General features: G+C 35.6%; 2 protein-coding genes and 1 long non-coding RNA gene across 4 annotated transcripts in view; 1 reads left to right on the top strand and 2 right to left on the bottom strand.

Moving 5' to 3' along the window:
- The window catches only part of LOC129243739 (obscurin), a 98,324-nt gene extending 85,292 nt beyond the window's left edge, over positions 1-13,032 (bottom strand). Inside the window, exons 1-6 of one of the 2 annotated variants that reach the window (XM_054880996.1) lie at positions 12,559-13,032; positions 6,115-6,233; positions 6,016-6,054; positions 5,823-5,954; positions 3,055-3,225; positions 2,838-3,003 (exon numbers count right to left, since the gene is read on the bottom strand). In XM_054880996.1, the coding sequence (XP_054736971.1) occupies positions 2,838-3,003; positions 3,055-3,225; positions 5,823-5,954; positions 6,016-6,054; positions 6,115-6,233; positions 12,559-12,567 (636 nt within the window). In that variant the 5' untranslated portion in view covers positions 12,568-13,032. Of the gene's footprint in view, positions 1-2,837; positions 3,004-3,054; positions 3,226-5,822; positions 5,955-6,015; positions 6,055-6,114; positions 6,234-12,558 lie in introns of those variants that run through there. The other variant, XM_054880997.1, reaches the window with a different exon arrangement.
- A 416-nt stretch (positions 13,033-13,448) lies between these two features.
- On the bottom strand, positions 13,449-13,864 carry LOC129243744 (uncharacterized). Its single transcript, XR_008582342.1, has 2 exons — positions 13,699-13,864; positions 13,449-13,611 (listed from the first exon to the last, which is right to left on the bottom strand). It is a non-coding gene; the product is annotated as an uncharacterized LOC129243744 (long non-coding RNA).
- A 3,471-nt stretch (positions 13,865-17,335) lies between these two features.
- Positions 17,336-20,832, top strand: LOC129243742 (adenylate kinase). The gene is made up of 4 exons (XM_054881006.1): positions 17,336-17,589; positions 18,644-18,880; positions 20,318-20,485; positions 20,549-20,832. Exons 1-4 carry the CDS (start codon positions 17,491-17,493, stop codon positions 20,762-20,764), a joined length of 720 nt encoding a protein of 239 aa, XP_054736981.1. The 5' UTR covers positions 17,336-17,490; the 3' UTR covers positions 20,765-20,832.
- Positions 20,833-22,926: the final 2,094 nt, after the last annotated feature.

Genomic DNA, 22,926 nt, shown 5'->3' with positions numbered 1-22,926 from the left:
CTTGTTCCCCGATAGACTAGAAGCCAGTTATCACCGCAGTGAGTCTGCAGGCATCCCTTTGTTCTGCTAACTTTGCATATTGTCTGGTCCACATGTTGATGCAGATGTAGAGGCATTCCGCGATTTGTAGGTATTCTAAGTAAATGGCATTCTTGATTGCATCCAGTGGTGTGAGTAACGATTATGTAAGAATGTTATTCATGGCAAATCCTAATCTTGCCAGTTCGTCCGCTTTTTCGTTTCCTTCAGTGTTCCGATGTCCCAGGATCCAGATTAAGGTAACTTTATGATTTACACTCAAGGTGGTATAGGCTATTTCTGCTTTGTTTCACCAATTTAGAGGTTTTCGTAACTGAATTCAGTGCCTGAATGGCAACTTGGCAATCCGAAAGAATAGCGATGTTGCACTTAAAAGATAAGTCTGCAATTAGTAGCCTACAAGCTTCCCCTATTGCCAGTACTTCAGCCTGGAAGATACTGCAGGTATTGGGAAGACAAGTATATGAGAGTACGAGTATATGTATACCATCTCTAACACCACATTTGAATCATCTGACTAGACTGTTGTGTCGAAGTTGTTTACTCCATTCCTCCCGAGATGAAAAGAGAGTGGTACAATTCCTATTGCATGCCACCGTTGGGATGATGTAAGCAGTCCCCCCTGAGGTGGTCTGAGTTTGTCGCAATAACAGAATGGCATGAACATAAATTTTTCCTTCCAGCGCCTCGCTTCATTTAACGTAAATGCACTTATGGTAGCTATCCTCTTGATATGGAGATCTACCGAAATTACATGTGTCAGTGCATTGAGAGCTTTCCTGGGAGATGAACTAGATGAACCGACCGTAATTGCACAGGCTTGTATTCGAATTTTACTAAGTAGTTTGACAGTGTATCTACTTTTCCGTTTAATTCCCCTCATTCGTCATTTTCAAATTGGACTTTTAATATAAATCCACAGGGTTGGAGTTTAGGCTATGACTATTCAAAAAGCTCTACTTAAACGCCAAAATTTACTACTGGGCAAAAAGCTGTTTGACTACTATACTTGTATATAACATATGTAATATCACGCATCTGGTTCAATCATTTTTTACAACCGATTTCAATTTCCTTCCGGCCAAATGGGAATGACAAGGTTCTGTCTACTATAGGATGTGGACACTCTTACAAATTTGAGTTGAGAAGGTTACTCAGCATCAAATGAGTATTTGTTAAAAACTGAACTCCAAAACTCAAATTCACCAGACGCGAATCCGATATATTATTTTCTTTGGGTCATTTTGGAGAGCAAGGTCCAAACCAAAAGATTCACCAGTCTCGAGGCGCTGAAAAAAAGCATTGTCCGCGAGTGGGACAAAATACCTGCAAGTCACGTTCGGGCAGCTTGCGATTCGTTTCTGAACCGTCTCAAGGCTATAGTCAAGGCAAAAGGTGGTCATATCGAGCAAAAGTAAATTGTTTCTTAATTTTGTATTATTTTCCTACATGTTTAACATTGAATTGATTCGGAAGTACATAGGTTCGAATTTCCGTGCATAAAACACCATCGCCCCTCGGTGGGCAATGGCAAGCCTCCAAGTGTATTTCTGCCATGAAAAAGCCCTCTTAAAAAATGTTGCGTTTGGAGGGTTCAACGGACGCTTCTCGCGCAGTGTTCAACTCAATCACATCGATATCGATCTCCAGTGATGGTTTCACTTGGCTTTAACAGTTCATAATAAATAACACCATCTTGGCCCCACCAAATACATAGCATAACCTTCGCAGCGTGAATATTCGGCCGATGCGACAACGAAGAAGGATGACCGGACAGTCCCTATGTCTTTCTTTTCTTTAGATTCCTGTAATGAATCCATTTTTTATCACCCGTCACGATGCGAAAAAACGACGTTCAACATCCCTTGGTTTTAACTCATAAGGAACTCAAGTTCCCTGTTTCTGAATCATTCCCAAAGCTTGCAATCGCTTGGAAATGGATTGGCGGGTAACTCCTATTACTGAAGCAAGCTCTTCTTGCGTTTAACACGGATCCTCATTGAGCAATGCCTCCAATTCAGCGTCTTCGAAGGTTTTTGGTCTTCCTTCACGCGGACGGTCGTCAACATTAAAATCAGCGTCTTTGAAGCGACGGAACCAATCTCGGCACGTTGTTTCACTTAAAGCAGCATCTCTATAAACACAGCTACAAAAACTCTCGATGCGCTTCAGTCGCCGTTTTTTTTTTCGAATGAAAGAGGAAAATCAACACTTCCGCAAATGACGATTATTCGGCACAAAATCAGACATTTTCACAAAACCAAAACAAAATCACTAATGTGTCGTAGCAGTTTGTTTACCATATGTCTAAGCTTGGTTTATGATGTTTAGGTTATGTTAATTAGAATCGACAAGCACACACTGCTGGCGTCATCTATTGACAAACAGCGTAAACTTAGTTGCGCACCTAATACAATTCGGTCACTTATTTTTTATATAAGTTGTTGATATTAACACTTTGTAATGTTGACAATACCAATTTGTGTCTAATTAAAATCGAGACGTCCAAAATATTAACTTTCCATTGTGAAATTAAAAGTCCAAATATTTAGAAGCAGAAAGACAGAACTTTTGAAGCGATTAAGTTTGCAAAATGCGCTAGATTCGTTAATGGACGTCAACTTATGTGGTAAAAAAACTGTCGGCATCATATTTAAGCATTGTATGGAAAAAATAACACATTCTAAAAAGTCACAAAACATAGACGTAACAATTTTGGGGCACATTTTGTAACGAACTGTGAACAATCCAACATAATCTGATGAATTGTGATGAAACATCGTTTTCTTTAAAGTTACCTGGAAATATTCGTTTGCTTCTTTGTTTTCTGCGAGAAATGCCTGGGCGATAGGTTCAGTTTCACAATATTTAACATGTTTGTCGAAATCTCTCTCAAGTCTAAGGAAAGTTTTTGCTATCATGTTCGGTTGCTCTGAATAATATTTAAGTCCCTCTAGCAAAACTCTGAAAAGACTCAAGGTTATTTACGAACTTTCTATATTCATATTTTCTTACAAGTTATGAAATTCTGCAATTTGTTGAAAATTTGAAAAAATAATGTCCTTGCTATCGCGAACAATTCGTGGAACAGAAGCTTTGTCAGAAGGTTTAATGTATCGATCTACTATGTTCTGTAAGTCTCTGCCGAACTCTTCTTCCGTTTCAATGAGTTCTCTAACGGTAGCTCTAAAACAAAAAAAATAATACAAATTGCAATTGAAAAATTACTCGTTCAATCGTACTCGTATATACATTAACAATTTAAATATGTATACGAACATAAATATAATTAAATTATATTTTACATCAATATAAATTTCCTAACGTTTAAGCAAATTGCAAAATTAGTAATATAATAAAAAATTTGCAGAAAAAGAAATCCATAATTTTCTCGGTAGATGGCTGTAGTGATCGATATCTCGTTAAGTATCGATCAAACAATTTAAGTTTTTACTGGTTGTCAAGGTGACATTTCACACTAAAATAAGTATTTTGCTGATTTTTGTTTGTCCCATTCAGTTTTGAGTTACAGAGTCTTAACCATGGAAGTCAACAAAGAGAATATTCGGTACATTTCAAAGCTTTTCTTTGATAAAGGCGAAAATGCCAGCCATGCCGCTGAAATTGTGAATTATATTTATCGTGCCGATACTGTAAAAGCGAATTACGTGCAATTTTGAATTCGACGCCTCCGTTCAGACAGTTGTCATGTTAAAGATGTGCCTCGCATAGGCAGGCCCGTCGTAGAAAATTTCGATAAAATCACAGAAATAATCGAAGCATCGGCATGTTAGTAGTCAGTCGTAGCATCGCCCTTAAAACAGTTTTAAACCATTTGCTCAAAATAAAAAATAATGGATTTCTTTTTCCACCAATATAATACATAGTGTATCCCATATTAAAATTAATTTCGAATTAAATTTCAGTTGTGTAAAATACAATAAAAGTTATGTTGATTTTAGAGTTTCTGGGTTTCAATGTCCGCTACAGTTCTTATTATTTAGGCCGTTGGCAGGTTTGGCCAATCTGCTATGTTCACCGGGTACTCGGCAGCCGAGTTCTGCACCTTCATTTCACACTATTTACACACTCGTCCAATCAGCGATGGCTACGTTGCTTTTTTTCGTGTATCACCAACACATTCGCAGTTTTTTCGTAAAGAAATTGTTGTCCTCACCCCGTTGAATCTTTCAAGTTCACTGAGAACCAGTTAACGGTCTGATCTTGGTCACACCTTCTGAATTACATTCACCATGCGTTGTTGTATGTCTGCCGTTCGGAGTCGGCTTGAAACTGTAGGTCCCTCCATTTGTGGAACAACATCAAGACGCACACCACAAATAGGAGGAGGAGCTCGGCCAAACACCTAACAGAAGTGTACGCGCCAATTATTTATTTTTTTTTTTATTTTTATGCGTTGTTGTACTAAAATTTTGTTTGGAGAACACCGTGCAATTTTTTTTGCGCCAAAAACGAATAAAGATAATTCGTTGTTGTTGTTGTTGTTGTAGCAGCATATTCATTTCCAATACGTGTACGGGGAAAGCTGCTGGAGTGACAATCCCTGAATGGATATAAATCCGGGTCGTTCCGGTAACGTAGAACCGATTGTGGTGGGAACGTGAGAGAGCTCGTCAACTCTCGCAGGGAACAAAATTTGTCTGGCCAAACAGGCGTAAGATGTAGTGTTTATTATTAAAATTATTGACATTATCGTAATCCAAAAGACATCAAAGTAAGTATCGTGATCTAACACATCTACGGTTTCGAAGCTCCAGCAATGTTTCTATAAATATTACGGCTTATAACTCTTTTGTAATACTCGTTTACCGTGGACATATTTCATTACCCATTTGTAACGCTTTTTGTAACTTATATACTAGTCACATACGTACTTCAATTAGTATTGCCAATAGAAAGAAAAATATTACTCAAACTAAATTTCATTTTACCAGAATGCAATTCTGTATCAAACCAACCCACACCACCAAACATAGCAAACACATTTCATGTTCACCAAACAAATGTCCGTAATAATACGTTCACATATAAGTAGATGATCTACTTTTTCGCGCTTAACTCGAAATCCGTAATTAAAAAGCGCGATTTCCCATACAAAATTTCTCTCCCAAAATCTCAGATTATAAAATAATCCTAGATAATAACGATACTTTTTGACATACAACCCTGTGTTTTCTGTGTTATCGATAATTATTATTACAAATGTAAAGAGAAACATCGAAATAAAAACTAAATGAAAAGGATGCCGGCAAAGAAAACAGGTCTGTAAACATAATCCTAATCAAATTTTTGTTAAATATTATTAATTATGGATTCATTTTACAGAAAAAAGCGTTGTCCATAAACGTTTTGTCCTCTTATTACTTATTATAAAATTTAATATAAAATATCCCATGCGCATTGCTGCCATAATTTTTGGCGTCGCATGCGTCCTCCAACTGCTTATTATTAGCATCCCATTGCGCAATTAAATTAGCTAATTCTTCTCCTTGTATTTTCTTAATATCGTTAATAATAATTAAAGACACCAAAAACACCGAAATATTCCACAAAAATAATTTCTATGAAGAAAAACCTCTCAAAGCAGTATGGACAGCTGATTGTCAATTTCGCAGGTAATCTGCCATATATGAACGGGTAGATTAATTTGGTGGATTTATAGGTGATTAATACATATGTGAACGTATTATAAGCAAAAAGAAGGTCTTACATGTATTGTTATTGCAAACTATGTTTTAGTTCTAAATTTCTAGCCGACTTACATTCTTCGAAAAGCAGGATCATCTCCTTTATTTCCAAATATAGATACAGAGTCATTGGAAAAATCTATTATGTTGGTTGGAATCCAGCCTTCTTTGCCATTCTCGTTTGATCCAAATAATCTCACATACCATCTATAAAAAAATGTTGTTTAACATAAAAAAAAAAAAACGTTTACAAAAAATGCTCTTATACCTCGAATTAAGCTCAGGCTTCAAGTCACGCAATTTTCCTCTGCAATTCATCATATTTATGTTACTTAAGTTTAAAATTTAAAAACTTCTTTTTACTTACTTTGGAAATGGTTTACTCTCACTTGTCTTTAAAACTTCTACTAGATCCCCTCTCGATAATGTTATAGAATCAGGTGAATCCGCAGAAAATTCTTGATTTATGACTAAAATATTGTCAACCTATAAAAAGAAAAATATTACGTTAAATTCAAATGTATTTATTTATTTATTAGAATAAATATATAATACTAAAACTAATACTAGAACGAGTACTAGCTGCCATGGCCTACAACTCAAATGTAATTTAGTGTTAAGTTATTGAATCTACTGCTGGGATTTCGTAATTGTCAGTGTACTTGGAATAAATTCTTTATATTAATTATCTATTGTACACAAATTGGTTATTCACCCTAAAGTGGGAGAATTCAAGAAATAATATTCTGAATTAAAATTCCAGATAAATCCGTACCCTTGTATGGGATAAGGACGTTTGTTTCATTCTAGCTCGATAATTATGCAATAAATGAAACTATTTATACATATACATATATGTACATATATAATTGGATGTTTTGGGTGTTTAGCGGATCTCCTCCTCCGAGTTGTGGCGTGAGTCTTGATGTTTTTTTTTTCACAAAAACTGCAGGTCCCAGTTTCAAGCCGACTCCGTACGGTAGATGAGGAGCTTTTTCATGGCAGAAATACGCTCGGAGGTTTGCCATTGCCTTCCAAGGGGCGACCGCTATTAGAAAAAACGTTTTCTTCGTTTTAGTGTTTCACCAAGATTCGTACCTACATTCTCTCTGAATTCCGAATGGTAGTCACGCACCAACCCATTCGGTTACGGCCGCAAAGCACAAATACCCTGAATAAATCCACATACATCAGCTCGTCGTTCTTGTCATATTGGTTTCCTAATTACATAATGAAAAGATGTTTAGAAGTGTGCTCTTTAACAGACCGTTATTCGACTCTGAGCGAATTTGGCAGAATCAGCTGATGGGCTGACGTCACTTGGGATGTGTTTACAAAAAACTGAGATTGTGTAGATGATATACGAAAAAAATTAACCAAAACCACTTCGTTGCCGTCTCAACAGCGACTGATTGGACGAGTGTGTGAATACATGTGAAATTATCATGGAGAATTCGGCTGCCGAATCCTCAAGTGATGTGACAGCCAAAGCTCCCCTCATAATTTGCTTTTTGACCATAGTTGAAGAGCAACCGCTGAAGCAATCGCTGCCATTACCCCGGTTACGTCAGCCAATCAGCTGATTCTTTCGAATTAGCCGGGAGCCGGTTAACAGTCTGATATTGGCCACACCTTCTGAATTCTTTTCACCATGTGGACAAACAATTTCATGCTTCGTTTCAAATTTATTAAACGTCCACTAAATGTGTGAAAATTAATTCCCACTTGTTTGCTTATATATGTATTTCAAGTACAAATGCTGCGGTATATAGTCGCGTATCTCGCGGTCTATACATATACTTAGATATTTTGCGTTTAACAATGTGCAGTTGATTCATTGCACATGCAGAAGATAGTTTTGTAAAAATACAATTTGACGCTAAAAATAAAAAGAAAACAATTAGGTATGTCAATCTACTTTAGCTTAATTTAATTTCAGTTGGTCGAATCTCGATCAGTGGGTGTTATTAGATTTTATTATTCGTTCGATTGCAGCATTAATTCCAACCACCTCTTTTCACTATTTGGCGTAGTTTTTTATACGCAATAAATACCAAAATGTGAGTGTATCAGCAATCACATATTCAAAAGTGGCCGGCAAAAAAACGCTGCTGTTTTAATTGTAACGCAATATTTTTCGCGGGTTCGTTGTACGTATTTTAATATAATTCCAAAAGTTATGGGAATGCCATTATGAAACTTTAGGGATTACTGAGCATTGTTCCAACTATTAACAAAACAAAATAAAAAAACAAATCTAGAAGGGTTTCAAAATTGACAAAAAAAAAAATGTGGCGGACATTTTTAACTAAAACGATTTTTTTAGTATATTTCATCATGAAAATAAAAAAATTAAGTTTAAATGTGAAAAGGAACCGGAGATAATCTTTTTAAACAACTCTTTCCAAAATGTTCAACATTTATGTATATATTTGCGATTATTTTTTACTTTTATATATATTTTTTATTATAATCAAGCCTACAAATAAATCCGCTTTCAGAAAAATTTGCGAAAGTATTCAAAATACTTTGACCAATTTATCAATATAAAATAGTATGTACAATATTTTGCCAAAGCTAATAAGCTTCATACGGGAATTGCTTGTGAAGAAATCGCCTCAGCTATTTTAGCATTCGATCTCCCAAAATGTATACTCATTTTTAATTTAATCAATATATCTCTTGCCGCTGCTCTCGCACACAGTCTTGAAAGGGCATTCCTTGATTTTCTTACTAATTACACTAATCGATATGAAATATCAAATGAGGCGTCGTTCAATTCGGTGTCGTTCATTTTGCTTTCGGATTTTGAATACATACCCACATTTGATCGCAAAAAAACATCTTGGGCAATGGTGTTGAATCTACCATTTTGAACGGCAAGTTTCAATAATCTATCCTGCAAATTTCATATTCGCTCATCGCATTTAAACGCCATTTCACTTTCCAATTTGCAATGACTATCAATAGCATAAGGTCAAACAATGCCCATTAGAGTGTTGGATCTAAATAATCTGTACTTCTAACATGACCAATCATATGTTGCGCGTTCTCGCATCCGCACCGACTTTTGCGTCCACGTGAGTGGACAACACGATCAACCTATGTATGAGATGCAGAAATAAACCCGTGTGGAACGATAGCTCCGGGGAGACAGATAGGGAGCTTATGTGGAGCTGCTCCGACGTATTCAATGTAAGATCCACTAAAGTAAACAACCTTTGCCTAACAGAAGATGCGGCCCGTTATATAAATGTGTATATGAAATTTCAATACCTGCTGTGCGTTTGGGAACCGTTGGAGAAAAAACAACCTTCCAAAAAAAGGTTCCCCCTACTTTGGGTGACAATTATGGCAAATTTTTTTAGGAACATATTTGAGGAATGTACAGACCCTTAGTAGGAAAGAGGCCTCTACGCAGTTGGGTGATGTCCAAAGTAAAAGCTGTCACTGAAGAGATGCAATGGATGGGGCAAGGCGAAAATACCATTAAATACCATTGACGTCTGCTACAGCTGTTATGCAAAAACGCATAAATCCGGTGTGGAATTTTTGGTAACCAGCAGACTACGCCTTTCTGATTTCAGCCCTGGGAGAACACTGCTCATCAAACCAGTATGCCAGAGCATTGGAGCCATATTTCTAGCTCTTGAAGGAGAAATAGGATTTCAGCGACTTTAAAGAACCACTGAAACGACTAGAAATGCCAAACTGCCAAAAGAAAATACGCTCCCTAAGGACCAATCTGCGATCGAACGCAGCGCGAGCTGTTTGGGCTTGCTACTAAGTATTAAGGAAGAAATAGACGTAATATACGAAAAATACCTGAAATTCTATTAAAAACCGCGGCTGCAATCGTTACTTAACCATGAAGAGGGCATTAAATGATACATTCAATACTAAATATTTAATAATAATCTAATGATTCAACGGTTGAGCGCATTTGGAAACTCCGACAGAATGAATATTCCCAATACCAATGCGGCCGACAAATCTATTGAGGTGGCGTCATTATCGCGGAATATTTGCAGATGGACCACAACCACGTAAGTTAGCATCGTTGCTGTTATACGATACGTAAGAGCAGGTCCGAAACACTGCGAGCTTTGTACGATACGTAAGAGCAGGTCCGAAACATTGCATTGCTGCAATGAAATTCGCCATAATGAAACAATTGAGAAACGCAAATGAAGACAATTTCTTATATTTTAGATGAGTATGCGAACCACAATTGAAGCAATTAGTGAAACAAGATTAGGACAAGAAACGTCATTCGTGTACAACGGGCATCAAAGTTTGTTCTATCGCCGGAGATTACGGTAAAAATGCAACAAACCTACGACGCACTGGGGCTACAAAATCATTGCAGATATATGCAGAGACACATTCGCAAGTCAGAGGCTAAAGACATCAACACAGAAAAACGTAAATGCAACATACAAATAAAAGGCATTTGTGAGGGTGTACATATACACAACGATACTATAATCGTTGACATAGCTATCGACGAAAGTACATACATATGTAGCTGATGACCATCTGGTGCAATAATACGTCTTTGACATTTGTTTGACGTTTTTGCCATCAACGCGCACAGAACGTTTTGATGGGTGACCTTAAAATTTCATCTCGGCAAAAAAATGGAATTAACCGTGAACATTTTCGTGTAATTATTTTTAACAATTTTCGCCGAGATTAACAAGACAAGAATGCATTGATGAAGAAAATTCATTACACTGCACTACCAGCCTTTAGCACCAAAAAACACTGATGCAATGCATTTGCTCGTGGTCACTTTTCGCTCACCGACGAAATCCATGACGGTCGTCCAAAATTAGCTGTTGTGCCAGAAAATGTCAATACTGTGTGGGAAATGATCAAGCAAGACCGTCATGTCACATTTTGCGAGATTGAGGCATCCTTGGGTATTAATATGACGAGCGTCAATAAGATATTGCATGATCACTTTGTGGTAAAAAAAAGCCCCTTGGAAACGCGACTGGATAAAGTGCTTCGAAAATTGGTTCAAACGAATGCAAAAATGTATTGATCATCATGGAGAATATTTTGAAAAAAAAAAAAAAAATAAAAACCTTTTCAACCAGCAATATTGATTTTTTCATTATTAGACCAGAAATATAAATAGCAACCTCGTACCATTTCGGAAGATGACACCATAGAACTCCAAAAACGGATTTGAATTCGGGTGAGTAAAAAATTATGAAATAAATTCATATTTTTGGCTAAGATATTCTCAATAAAATTTTAGTTCTCTATTGAAAAAAAAATTGCTAATCAAATCACAGAATTTAGTTGTTTAACAACCTCGAGAATGCTTTTCTAAGGATATGTTTTTTTTTATATTTCGTAGTGAAGCGTCTACCGCCTTGTTATATTAATTGAAAATATAAAGGCGCGTCTATAGAAGGAGATGTAAATAGAGTAGTTGATTTCCTCTTCTTCCATTCGCCTTTAATTAAGAAATGTCAGTAAAACGAAAGGACGGAAAATTCTTGTTGTGTTGTAAATACGCGACAAAGAAATTTTATCTATTTGTCATTCATTCCATTACTCTATTATCTTTCCCTTGACAGTTATAATTTACAAAATGTTGTTGTTGCTCGAATGCTACCACTTTGAATAGATTCGCCTTGGAAAATATGGAGGTACAAATGCAGCAAAGCCTGGAATTTGAAGACACGGGGCAAATCACGCGCACCAGCACAGAAATGGTGAGTGGCCGACAATCATAAGGACTCGAAATCAAGAAGTATCAAGGTCAAATTTCAACTTTAATATCTCATTATCTACGAAACAAAGGTTGCTAGCAACTGACAGCAAGATTGACGTTGGTTCTAAAGTATGCATATTCAACTGTATAGTGAGAATGAGTGAATAATATTAGTATATCTGCAAAGAAAAGTTCGTGATCCTCACACAATTAGGTTTCGGATATTGGAGATTGTAGCAATTGTACTTGTCCCGAATATACGCTCATACATATGTATGTATATATATCTAAAATGCAAGCAGATACGTCCTAGGTGTTCATAAAGCCTGCATCGCTGCAACTTCCACTTTGAATCAACTATTAATGCCCCACTTTCTTTGATCCGCTTTCATCGAATTTGAATGTATCGGTGGTGCAAAGTTTAGACTTGACACTACAACTATCACTTGCTATGACTTTGGAGTAAACGCTTAGATGTTTTTATTTAATTTTTGTTTTTTCTAGTAAAAACGTCAGGTTTTAAAAAAAATGTTTTCATATATTATATTATATACATACATACATCTATGTTGCACCTGCTCAGAAAAAATTATTTGCTGCGTAAATAAATATATTTATTATACACATTTACATTATATTTAATTACTGAACGCTCAAAATAAATTCTCTACGTATACTAATTTGATTTCCTTCTGCATCACATCTTTTTTATAATCAGCATCAGCTAAATTTAAATTATTCCTTTAGAACAGATGAAATATCTTGACAAAAACAAAAATCAAAGCCCAAATGTGTTTGTTTTTATTTCCGCTTGACTGAGATTTTGCAGTAGCTATCTTTGGAGCTTAAGCAAATAAATATATTGCCCACAATGTCGCAAAAAGTCGAAAGAAAAAAATAAATGTTTAAATTCGCTTACACATTTTTTAATTTGTCCTTTAACATTCACAAAATTTTCCTTGTTATTAAAGGTTTGTATTAGCACAACTTTAAATAGAAATCTAACCAATCATGTATTTTAGTTAAATAGGTAAAAGAAAAACTACCTTGTATTTTACAGGTTTAATTTTAAATACTCACGCTCTCCATTTTCGCAGAATTTTTTTAAAACTGCGGCACTTCTTGAAATTTTTAATCAATTTTTATATTTCCAAAGACATTAGTTACAGAACAATTAAGAATTGTATGCTTCTATAAAGAGATGTTGCATAATAAAGCTTTGCGGGACACACTTCTTAATTTAAATTTAAATTAAAAGCCCAAGAAAATAATCGTAAAACATTGTTCACGAAATTTTCAGTTCCACTTTATTGGTTTTTCGTTACTGAATTTCGCTAATATATTCTTCGAAATGTCTTCTTTCGTATGAAAATCCACTGACCGAATTATTTTTTAATCGCGAGAGAAAACATTACCGCTAAGACAAAGGCGCACAATGCAATGAATTTACATATATTACAGGTCCTCCTTTAGTGTCTATTTTTAAAACTACGTCAACGTTTACCAATGCAGCTCTTCATTCTAAACAATTTCAATGCACATCGTTCGATATCATCTCGAGAACTGTTTTTCACAATAACCCATAAGGCATTTAAACAGGTGGGCGCCATTTAATGCACATATGGATGCAACGAACCTTAGGGCTGGCTGTTAATCGTTAAACAGTTTTTTAATAAACCCCCGATCGACATACACTAAAATTAAATTGAAAGAAAAAATTCAATTAAACGATCAAATAATTCACGATATTCGATATTACGTTTCACTGAACTGATTTGCTAAAACTAGTTGGAAACTCAAGTCCATGGTGAGCTTTTACTTTGATTTTTATAAATAAAAATACAAAATCCCAAGGTGCCACTAACTTTTCGATTCGGCCCAAACTGTAAAGACTACTCTTGCAACTGCCCCAGAAAGTAATGTTGCCGGAAATTCTATTCACTTTTAAGCCTATTACATGCACAGCAATGTTAGCATTAGTTAATGGTAAACTTTTATTTTGTATACTCCCATCCAGTACTTAATTCTTTTCAAAAAGCTCATCAAGCGGAGTATCCAAAGCGACTCTATACGAGGTGGTATCAGCAGACCAGCTGATTGGTTTCTGTTTCTTGCGTCTTGAACATGAGGATGCTAGCACAAAATGAAATGACGAAAAGCCTTCAATTTTACTATAAAACGTTTTCGTTGGTTTGATACCACCATCTTGAATAGATTTACCTTGTGAGCATCCCAAGTAGTTGTGTACAGTCATTGTAATTTGTGACGATGGTTTCAAAATACCTCGTTCTGGGGTTTTCACACTGAAAAGACTTGCAAGGAGGGAAAATTGGAGAAGTAGCAAGTTTTCTGGATAGAATCTTAAAGCTGTTTACAAGTTTCTGGTGGTACTGTATTACTGAAAATTTAATAAAAACTTTAAGTAAGAACAAATACCAATGGAAGAACTGAGTCAATATACCCAGCATAAAGTTTATTTAGTTAAAAACATATAAACTAGGCATATATTAATCTCCTACATATTTTCCTGGATCATAACCACAATCACTGCGGTTGGCGGAATAGAAATTGCACCTCATAGTTACTTTATTTTTCGCGATTTTGACAAGTCTCATGTCAGCACAGTTCGCAATACAAAACAAACGAACAAAACAAACAAAAATAGTAAAAATTACGTGCTTAAGAAAATTCAGTGAATGGTTTGGTAATATTGTCATTTGTGAGATCAAAACTAAACAAACTAATGCAAACGAAGTGCCGCGTGTTAAAATGTTAAAACACAAATGAATATAAATAATCCAAATGCAGTTTTTTGCATTTTTATGCGGAAGTATATGTGTGTGCGTGTAATTTCTTGTGTTGGTGGTTTCCATTGCATTCGCCTACACTTCTTCTTCACAAATAAGTAATTCCCCGTCCTTTTGCTTGTTTATTCATCCGCTCTTACGACCCGGCGAATTCGGAAGACGTAATCTGTTTCTCTATCACTTTTGGCCTCATATTATGAGCTTTGAATATTCCTAATTCTAATATCTGAAAAAAGAGGGTATTGTTGATTCAAGCCAATAAAATCCAAGAAAGGGATGTTTACCTCTACGATTGGTATTTTATTGGAGCCCCTTAATCTAATTTTAGAAAGAAAGTAGTCAGTTAGTTTCCTCATTGGCGAAAAAACAAATAAAATTTCGTTCAAAATTACTTAGGGAAAGCGGTGTCGACCCATATTTAGAGAGGATAATAATCTCCGGATCTCAAACCTTAGCCAACGGTTCTTTCCCTCAACCTTTTTTTAAATCAGAAAGTTAATAAAACACTTAAGAAAAGGGTTCACGATAATGCCACACATATTCACGCATTCATCCAATCAGTCGTTGTTCAGACGTCAACGAAGTGTCATTGGTTAATTTTTTTCGTATATCATCAACACAATCTTAGTCACCTCAAGCGATGTCAGCCCATCAGCTGATTCTGTTAAGTTCGCTCAGAGCCGAATAACAGTATGTTAAAGAGCTCACATTTGAAATTTTTTCAACATGATTACACCATATAAGTGCTTTCGCCATTTTGCTGATGAAGAATTCTTTTTCTACTGTTGCGAACTTCTACGCAAGGCAAAAACAGATCCATAGATACAGCTTTTGCATGCACGACTAATGATATTCGACGTTATATTGCTATTCTAACTTTCATGTTAGCTTATAAATACCCAAACATTCGGCTTTATTTGGACCGACTTAACTTTAAGGCAACACGTACACCAATGCCCATAAATCGGAGGGAAACAAAGCAAATTAAACAGGCAGCAGAAGTAGAGCAAAACAAACCCATTTGACAATTTAGAAACCAAATAAAAAAAATGTTTCTGCTACTTGTTTAATGTGTCTTCAACGATAACAGATATCAAATTTGACTGAGATGGCTTTAGGAAGGAAAGGACATCCATTTAAAATATGCAGCGCCGATGGACTGGGTGTGTCGCAGCCACTGAAAAATAAATGTGTATAAGTATAAGAAAGAACTACAATTGAACGACATTTTTATGCTATTTATTACGTTAACAATTTTTAAAAAATGTGAATTCGTCACTTACTTCACGAAAAATCTGCATATGAAAGCAACAGAATAAAACACAACATTAACGTCACGCCTCAGGAGTATACAAACAAAAGGAAGTGAAACTTCTTGTTTGTGGAAAATAAGCGATGGCAATAGCAACTGTCAAATACACGCCACGGCGTCATACGTATAAAAACGCAAACAACTGCATTTGAAGGCTTTACATTCATTTCTGCTTTCGCAATTTAACTCACGGCCCTTAATTTTTATTAGTTCATTCAATTTAAAACTAACCTAACCTTCCTTCTGTTTATTTGTTTTAAAATATTATATTTTGTTGCTGCAACTCTGCAAATTATCTCTTGCTGTTCCCTGTCTTGTTCACACACGGCCATTTAACAGAAATACAAGTAAAAACAATCTTCTTCTTCCTATTTTTATTTTTTTTTTGACAGCCACCTAGCTGTGTGATGGTGTGAGTGCTTGGTGTTTTTGCCTGCGCGTATTGGCAGGGCTGCTATGCCAAATTAGAATTGTTATGGTAACATTGAAAACAATAGAGTATCAACCAAACAAAAAAAATAAAGAAATACAAAATAATGTATTTACAATACACAAATCTATCTATCTATATAATCATTTTTTATGGAACCATGTTACATAAAGGAGCGTTTGAGAATCAGGTGATCTCAGCTGTGGGCATATTTTGACAAGGAGCTGAGAGTATTTTTACTAATGGATCTTATCAGTTACATATTTTCATTGTACAATAAATCAAAGCAAAAAACTAACAAATATAAATGCAAATCGTTAATGATGACAAAATGTGCTGCTTGACAACACTGTGTGATGGCAGAGAAATCGTTTTTCACAAATATACGATACATCATACCGTCATAACTACACGGTGATGGTGATGAGTTTTAATTAAGATGGCGCTCTTATAAGTTAAAGACCAAAGTAGAGGTGCGATAACCATAACGCTATAAATTTGCTAATTGAACCAACATATGGGCACCGCTGTAATCGTTTAAAGGTGACATGCCATAATTCCGCAGTCATAACCATAAGTAAATTTTATTTTTTTTTTCTCGTCGTAACCATCATCAGTTGCATTGCGTTTTGCCGAAATGCACAAATAAATTATAGTATATGTAAATATCAGCTGCTTATGGAGAGGGCACTAATAATTGGTAACATAAATATCGATTTGATTAATAGTACATTTGAGGGTAGGCGTTATGGTACGGCACTAGTTTAAGCTTTAATCGTGTCAGCTGTCACGGGACATACGTCTACGTCGGTGAGTGCCGCACCATGTATGTTTGACGGGATGTACAACTTTTGTATTTTATCGTTTGTTATTCACGGGCATTATTTCGATACATAATTTACATTAGTGTTGAAAGTATCGATTTTACAAATACATGGCGACCCCTACACGATGAATAAATATCATTATATTTGAGTTGCAATATCAGATCATTATATATATTGTTTAAATATTGATGGATGGATCATAAAATATTTAAAAATGTTTAACGTGTGGGGCTAATACATCCTCATTTCGGCAATACGCATTGCTTGTCCATCTTGACGGATGTAGAAATCACATTTTTTTTGCCGACGGTGTCGACCATGACAAGAAACCAGATATATGTGAAATCTTTTATTTTGACATTAGAAACTTTCTGAAATTTCCTCTTTCATTATTCAAGCTTTGAATCACATTATTCAAACGGGGTTTCATCCATCAATATCTTTTTTTCGTCAATCCAAATATTCCGATATTTATTGAACGTGTATGGGTCGCTTGTGATTTCAAAGTGAAAGTATCGAGTACATACTTGTATCGGGAGATCGCTACGCCACTCTAGTTATTATGTTCAAAGCGAGTGCTTTTTGCTAGGTTACTGTTAAGTGAAAGTTCAATCATTACAAATAAGATAAAAAAAGATGGCACCAAATGCGACTGTTCCACTTCCCCGGTACGAACAAGAAATTGGGATAAATGCAATATTATTAGGACCACCTGGTTCCGGTAAAGGAACGCAAGTAAGAGAATTGCCTATAAACAAATCTAGAATGTCAGTTAATAAGTGGACCGGCTAGTGTTATCATAAGTTACATAATGCAAAGTCAGCGCTGCGATTCCCACAAAGTGAATTTAGAATATATGATACGTTATTTTTTTATCAAATAATGGAGTAGGGTTTGAAGTTGGTTCCATTGAAATGTTGATTGGAGGAGTACTTAGTAATTTGCAGCCACGTGAATTACGAGTTGAGCATTCTCTGCTTTCTCCGAAAATGTGAGTAGTGGAGAAGGTAAGTCCCTCTTTTTAAAATCTTTGTCCTTGTGAAACTTGCGGCTATTCAATAATTAATTAATTTACGCAAAAAAAAAAAAAAATATATATACATATATACATATGCATGAACCAGCCGGCATATATGGATGCAATTCCAATAACACTGATTTTTATTTTATTAAATTAATAAAATATCAAAGACGAATGCACACATTAAGCTTTTAAATGCTATGATGGATATTGATATATTTTGATATGCTGACTGGATTCACGGCTTGGTGGTTTAGGCGGTCCGGTTGCTTTATTATCCGAGTCGCTGCATCTTAGACTGAGCTTACAAGCAATTGTCCTTATACGATTTTAATTATGCCCTTCTCAATGTTTTTGTACACTTGCAGCATTGCTATCCTAAATGCCTGTAAAATAAAAAAAACAAAAATGTTTTAATTACCAATGAAAGTGCATACTATTATATAAATCCCCTTCAAAATGTGAACTTCGACCCGTGATAAAATATTCTCGAACTAATACTTATTAGTATCCAATCTCAACAGAGTTTAGCAAGACTATTATAACAAAACTGCTCCAAATACCATATTTGTTTGCGACATGTGACTAGTCCCAGTACTTGATTTACCTACTCAGAAGAGTTGGCCATAGATTATTTAAAAGTTATGATGTAAACCTACATAAGTTTATGTACTTCATCTAACATAAAGTAATAGCTACTCCACACTATTTTTGTTATGAAAACTTGTTCGACCTGTATTTAAATAAGTGTTCGTTTTTATTTTTAAGGCTCCCAAGCTGAAGGAAAAATTTTGCGTTTGCCACTTGTCTACTGGTGATATGCTTCGTGCCGAAATATCTTCGGGATCTAAATTGGGAAAGGAACTAAAGAAAGTCATGGATGAAGGCAAATTAGTTTCCGATGAGCTAGTTGTGAACATGATTGACAGCAATTTGGATAAGGCGGAGTGTCGGAATGGATTCCTTCTTGATGGATTTCCCCGTACCGTTGTCCAAGCAGAAAAGGTAAGATTAGTTAAACTGTAAGCATTGATTTAAGCATCTCATAAGCCTCCTTAAGGACGCACTGAGCATGCTGTCTATCATTCTCACGAAACAATGCAGATTGCACAGACATGTGCACAGGGGCATGGTTCATTGACTTCAGTCGTTTCTTCGACCAATCCCCAGAAAGTCGAACACATCTTCTCGAATGAAGGAAGGAGTACAGAAATGTGTCCCAACTCACCTTCCTTCAAAGTTTATTGAGGGAACTGAAGTTACATGTTACCGTTATGAGTGGATGGCACAAAACATCTTTAGGCTAAAATGCAAACCTTCTTGTGTTCTATTTGTATATCTATAACTGTAAACTAGTTAAAAAATATACTATACTTATGGATTCGTCACTTTGCCGGTTTTTAATTTAGGCTTTGGCAAACCTTAATTGCTCAAACCGATTTTCTCATATAAAAGATGTGTATATTTTCCTTAATTTCAAGAAATATGTGAAGGGATGTAAAATTAAAAAAAGGCACGCACAAATTCTCTCGGTTAGGCGTAAGGAAAGTATTCGAAAACTGAATTATTTTATTTTTTTATTGTGCTGCATCAAACAAATGGATTAACCATAAGCTTTTTAAAATGCTTGTTTTTCTATAATTTTATATTTTTCAAACTCAGGCTAACACGCGCAAAAAACATACATAGTTTCGTACAATTACCCATCTGTGATTTAAAGGAACATTTATTTTTCCAAAATTTTTTAACTTTGCTACTTATTTTTCGCTTACATCATAAAAACGAGACTCACAGAATTTCTCTTTCTTTAAAAAATGATTGAATTAATTAGAAAAAACCGTCCCAATTATCTTCTTCATACACTGAACAAATATCTAATCATTCAGTAAATACGTAATTGGCTTAGAGGGTTTAACAAATAATAGCCGAGTAAATTAATACTAGATTTGTAAGCATTGACTACTCTTTTTTTCTGCTGAAAGATTTCTTTTTTTAATTATTTATTGAAGAGCTATAGATTTTTATTTATTATTGTTCCATCTTGAATATACAAGTTCCGTATAAATATTTATTATGCAAGAAAAACTTAATTTTCTTGCATAACTGAATTAGACAGCATTTTCGCACATTCCCCATTGTTCACTGTTCACCTTTGAAATGATTATGGCATGATAAGGTTTGCTCTAATTGTAGACAACGAGTTCAAACTGGTTTGCTCATGTATTTATGGCAAAGAGCTGTGGTTTGCTTGGTGTGAGTTTTTCTTGTTCTTTGCTCAACACCGCATAGTCATATCCATTCTAATTACCTATTTCGTATTAAATGAATAATAAAAATGTTAATAAAACTAATATGTAATATTTAAATAATAATATTTGTACGTAAATCTGCAATTGCTGCATAAGAAACTAACTTTTTAATTTTAAATTTATTACATTTTAGCTGGACGATTTGCTCGCTAAACGAAACACCAATCTAGATGCTGTTGTTGAATTCGCTATAGATGACAATTTGCTAGTGCGCAGAATAACGGGACGATTAATTCACCCTGCAAGTGGTCGATCTTATCATGAAGAATTCGCTCCACCAAAAAGTCAAATGCGTGATGATGTGAGCTTCTTTCCTAAGCTATCCTAAACTATCAATAAATAAATTTAATTACGTTCATTTTAGGTGACTGGTGAGCCTCTTATCCGTCGCAGTGATGACAATGCCGAAGCTTTGAAGAAACGACTAGAATCGTACCACAAACAAACCAAACCATTGGTTGACTACTATGCAGTAAGAGGTCTGCATTACAAAATTGACGCATCCCAAAAGTCGAGCGATGTCTTTTCACGCATCGATAGCATTTTCCTAAATCAAATTAAATGCCGAAAAGCATTATGAAATAAAAAAAAATTGTTCTAATAACTGAGTGCTTGTTAGTAAAGTAAAATAGCCCCTCCTATGACAAATTTTATATTTTCATTTAAATTTTACAGTTAATAAAATCAAATAACTAAACGTAAATATCTTGCCAGGCTCAAAAAAACGAAGAATAAAATAAATTTTTTTCCAAAAAATTTTGAAGATGTGTAACAGTGGATGTGTGTAATGGCATACATGGACACACTGTATTATATATTATATTAAGTGCATGACAGTTAAATCTTACTGATTACTGAGTCGGTAAACAAGTAAAGTCCTTTAACCAGCAAAATTTTACTTACTAGTTTTAGGTGTATGCGATTTGTCTATGTGCAGAGTTTAACTTAGACAGGAATTTTCGGAATGAGCGATTTACCATTCAGAGCGATAGTCAGGCGGCACTCAAGGCTTTGTTATTCTTTGAGATTGAGTTCTTACTGGTCCTTGAGTGTATCGAGAAACTGAATCTGTTAGGAACGCACAATCGCATCTGGCTAATTTGGGCCCCAGGACACTGGGGTATAACTCGGAACGAAGTAGCGCACGCATTGGCAAAGAGGCTCAGGCCTCCCAAGCTCTGAAGAGCTAAGGCTAAGGGAGGTTAGCTGGCGCTAAACTATGTCAACTGTTACGCCAGGCGAAATCCTCAATGAGAGTTTACAACTAAAATAGGTTTAAAAAGTCATAACTTTCCCCAAGGATAAACTGAGAATGCTCACGGGCATTCTCACAGGCCATTGTAGACTGCGCTTACATCTGCACATGATCGGTAGGTATATAGTCCACTGGCTCTTGTCGTTTCTGTGGCCAATCCTAGTAGACACCAATTGAAGGGGAATGCATCACTATAACACGGAGAAGGCTGAGACATCTCGGCCATTTGCAGTCAGAAGAAATACACTTACGCTCGGTGCAACCCAGTTCTATCTTAAGTTTAATAAGGGAACTGGGTCTGGATGAGGTGCTGTGATGAGTAGAGGGCACAAAAGACCATGAGGTCGAAGTGCAAACCTCCAATAAATCTAAATCTAAACAAATTTTTACTGATAACGAACAAAATAGAAGTAGCTCGTAAAATGTTGCTGATGCATTAACAGTAAATCGTTAATGATTACTGAAAATAGTTAACTGTGATTAAAAATCAATGCCCTACTGAATTAAGTAAATCATTTAAAAAAGTGCTATTAACACGTAGTGCCATGTGAGTCCAGGTTGGTCTCACAGTGCGAAGAGACTTTCAGGCCTCGTGGTGACACTTGGTCTCGCGGTATAATGTGTGAGATTTCGGTTTGTGCTGATGTAGCTGCTTCATAGAGGCTATTAGTAGTCGTGTATTCACGCCATACTAGAGCCATTGCATTGTTTATGCTGCTTGGCCTATGGGTATGAGACCAATGTGGCATCATATGGCCTATTCAAAAATTCAAATATTCTATTGTATTACCTATGTAAAAAAAAATCGTGGCCGGACGAACCCCATTTTTTTTGTTGTATGGTGGCACTCAACGTGTTAATTTACTTCACTTCACACATTGTTCATTTGCATTAATAGTGGTATAACTCGAAAAACACGATTTTTGAGTTAACTATGTAGAAATTTGCGCATCCTTCTGATGCTTCTAATTAATTACAATATATGTTCATTGATATGAGTCCTGACTGCTCTGTTGAAAAAGTTACCTCGGTTTAGTTTGTGTAATACAATATGTGACATTCTGCCTGAGTAATAGTAAGAATTTCATATTACAAAAAAAAAAAAAAAAATGTGGCGTTATCTCAAATTTTCCGAAGAAGATTTCTAATCCGGCATCTTTCTTGGAACTTGCAGTAAATATGACCTGTGATGTTCATCATCAGCGAACAGAGAAAGTTCTTGTTGTTGTTGTTGTAGCAGTATCTTCGCCCTGTCAGTTTAGTGTAATTACCGGTCGTCTTCGTCTAGCTCATCTAACGGTAGGCTCAGGAAACTGGCTGTTTCGACGGGTTAGGTCCAGAGGGACAGGGGTGTTAAATGAGTGGGTTTGTTGGGACATGTGAAAAGGTGGTTAGTGTCGTGCGGGGTGCCTTCACATGCTGGACATATGTTTAGTATGTCGGGGTCGATTCTGGATAGGTAGGAGTTTAACCTGCTACAGTATCCA

This window comes from Anastrepha obliqua, chromosome 4 (assembly GCF_027943255.1).
Source record: "Anastrepha obliqua isolate idAnaObli1 chromosome 4, idAnaObli1_1.0, whole genome shotgun sequence".
In the NCBI taxonomy this organism is placed as follows: Eukaryota; Metazoa; Arthropoda; class Insecta; order Diptera; family Tephritidae; genus Anastrepha; species Anastrepha obliqua.
This window is presented reverse-complemented; position numbering and strand designations above follow the sequence as displayed.

Excerpts from the sequence above, each read along its gene's own strand:
- LOC129243742 (XM_054881006.1), top strand. The coding sequence starts at position 17,491 with ATGGCACCAAATGCGACTGTTCCACTTCCCCGGTACGAACAAGAAATT. Across the intron at positions 17,590-18,643 it reads GTTCCGGTAAAGGAACGCAA|GCTCCCAAGCTGAAGGAAAA; the intron begins GTAAGAGAATTG and ends TTTATTTTTAAG. Across the intron at positions 20,486-20,548 it reads AAAGTCAAATGCGTGATGAT|GTGACTGGTGAGCCTCTTAT; the intron begins GTGAGCTTCTTT and ends CGTTCATTTTAG.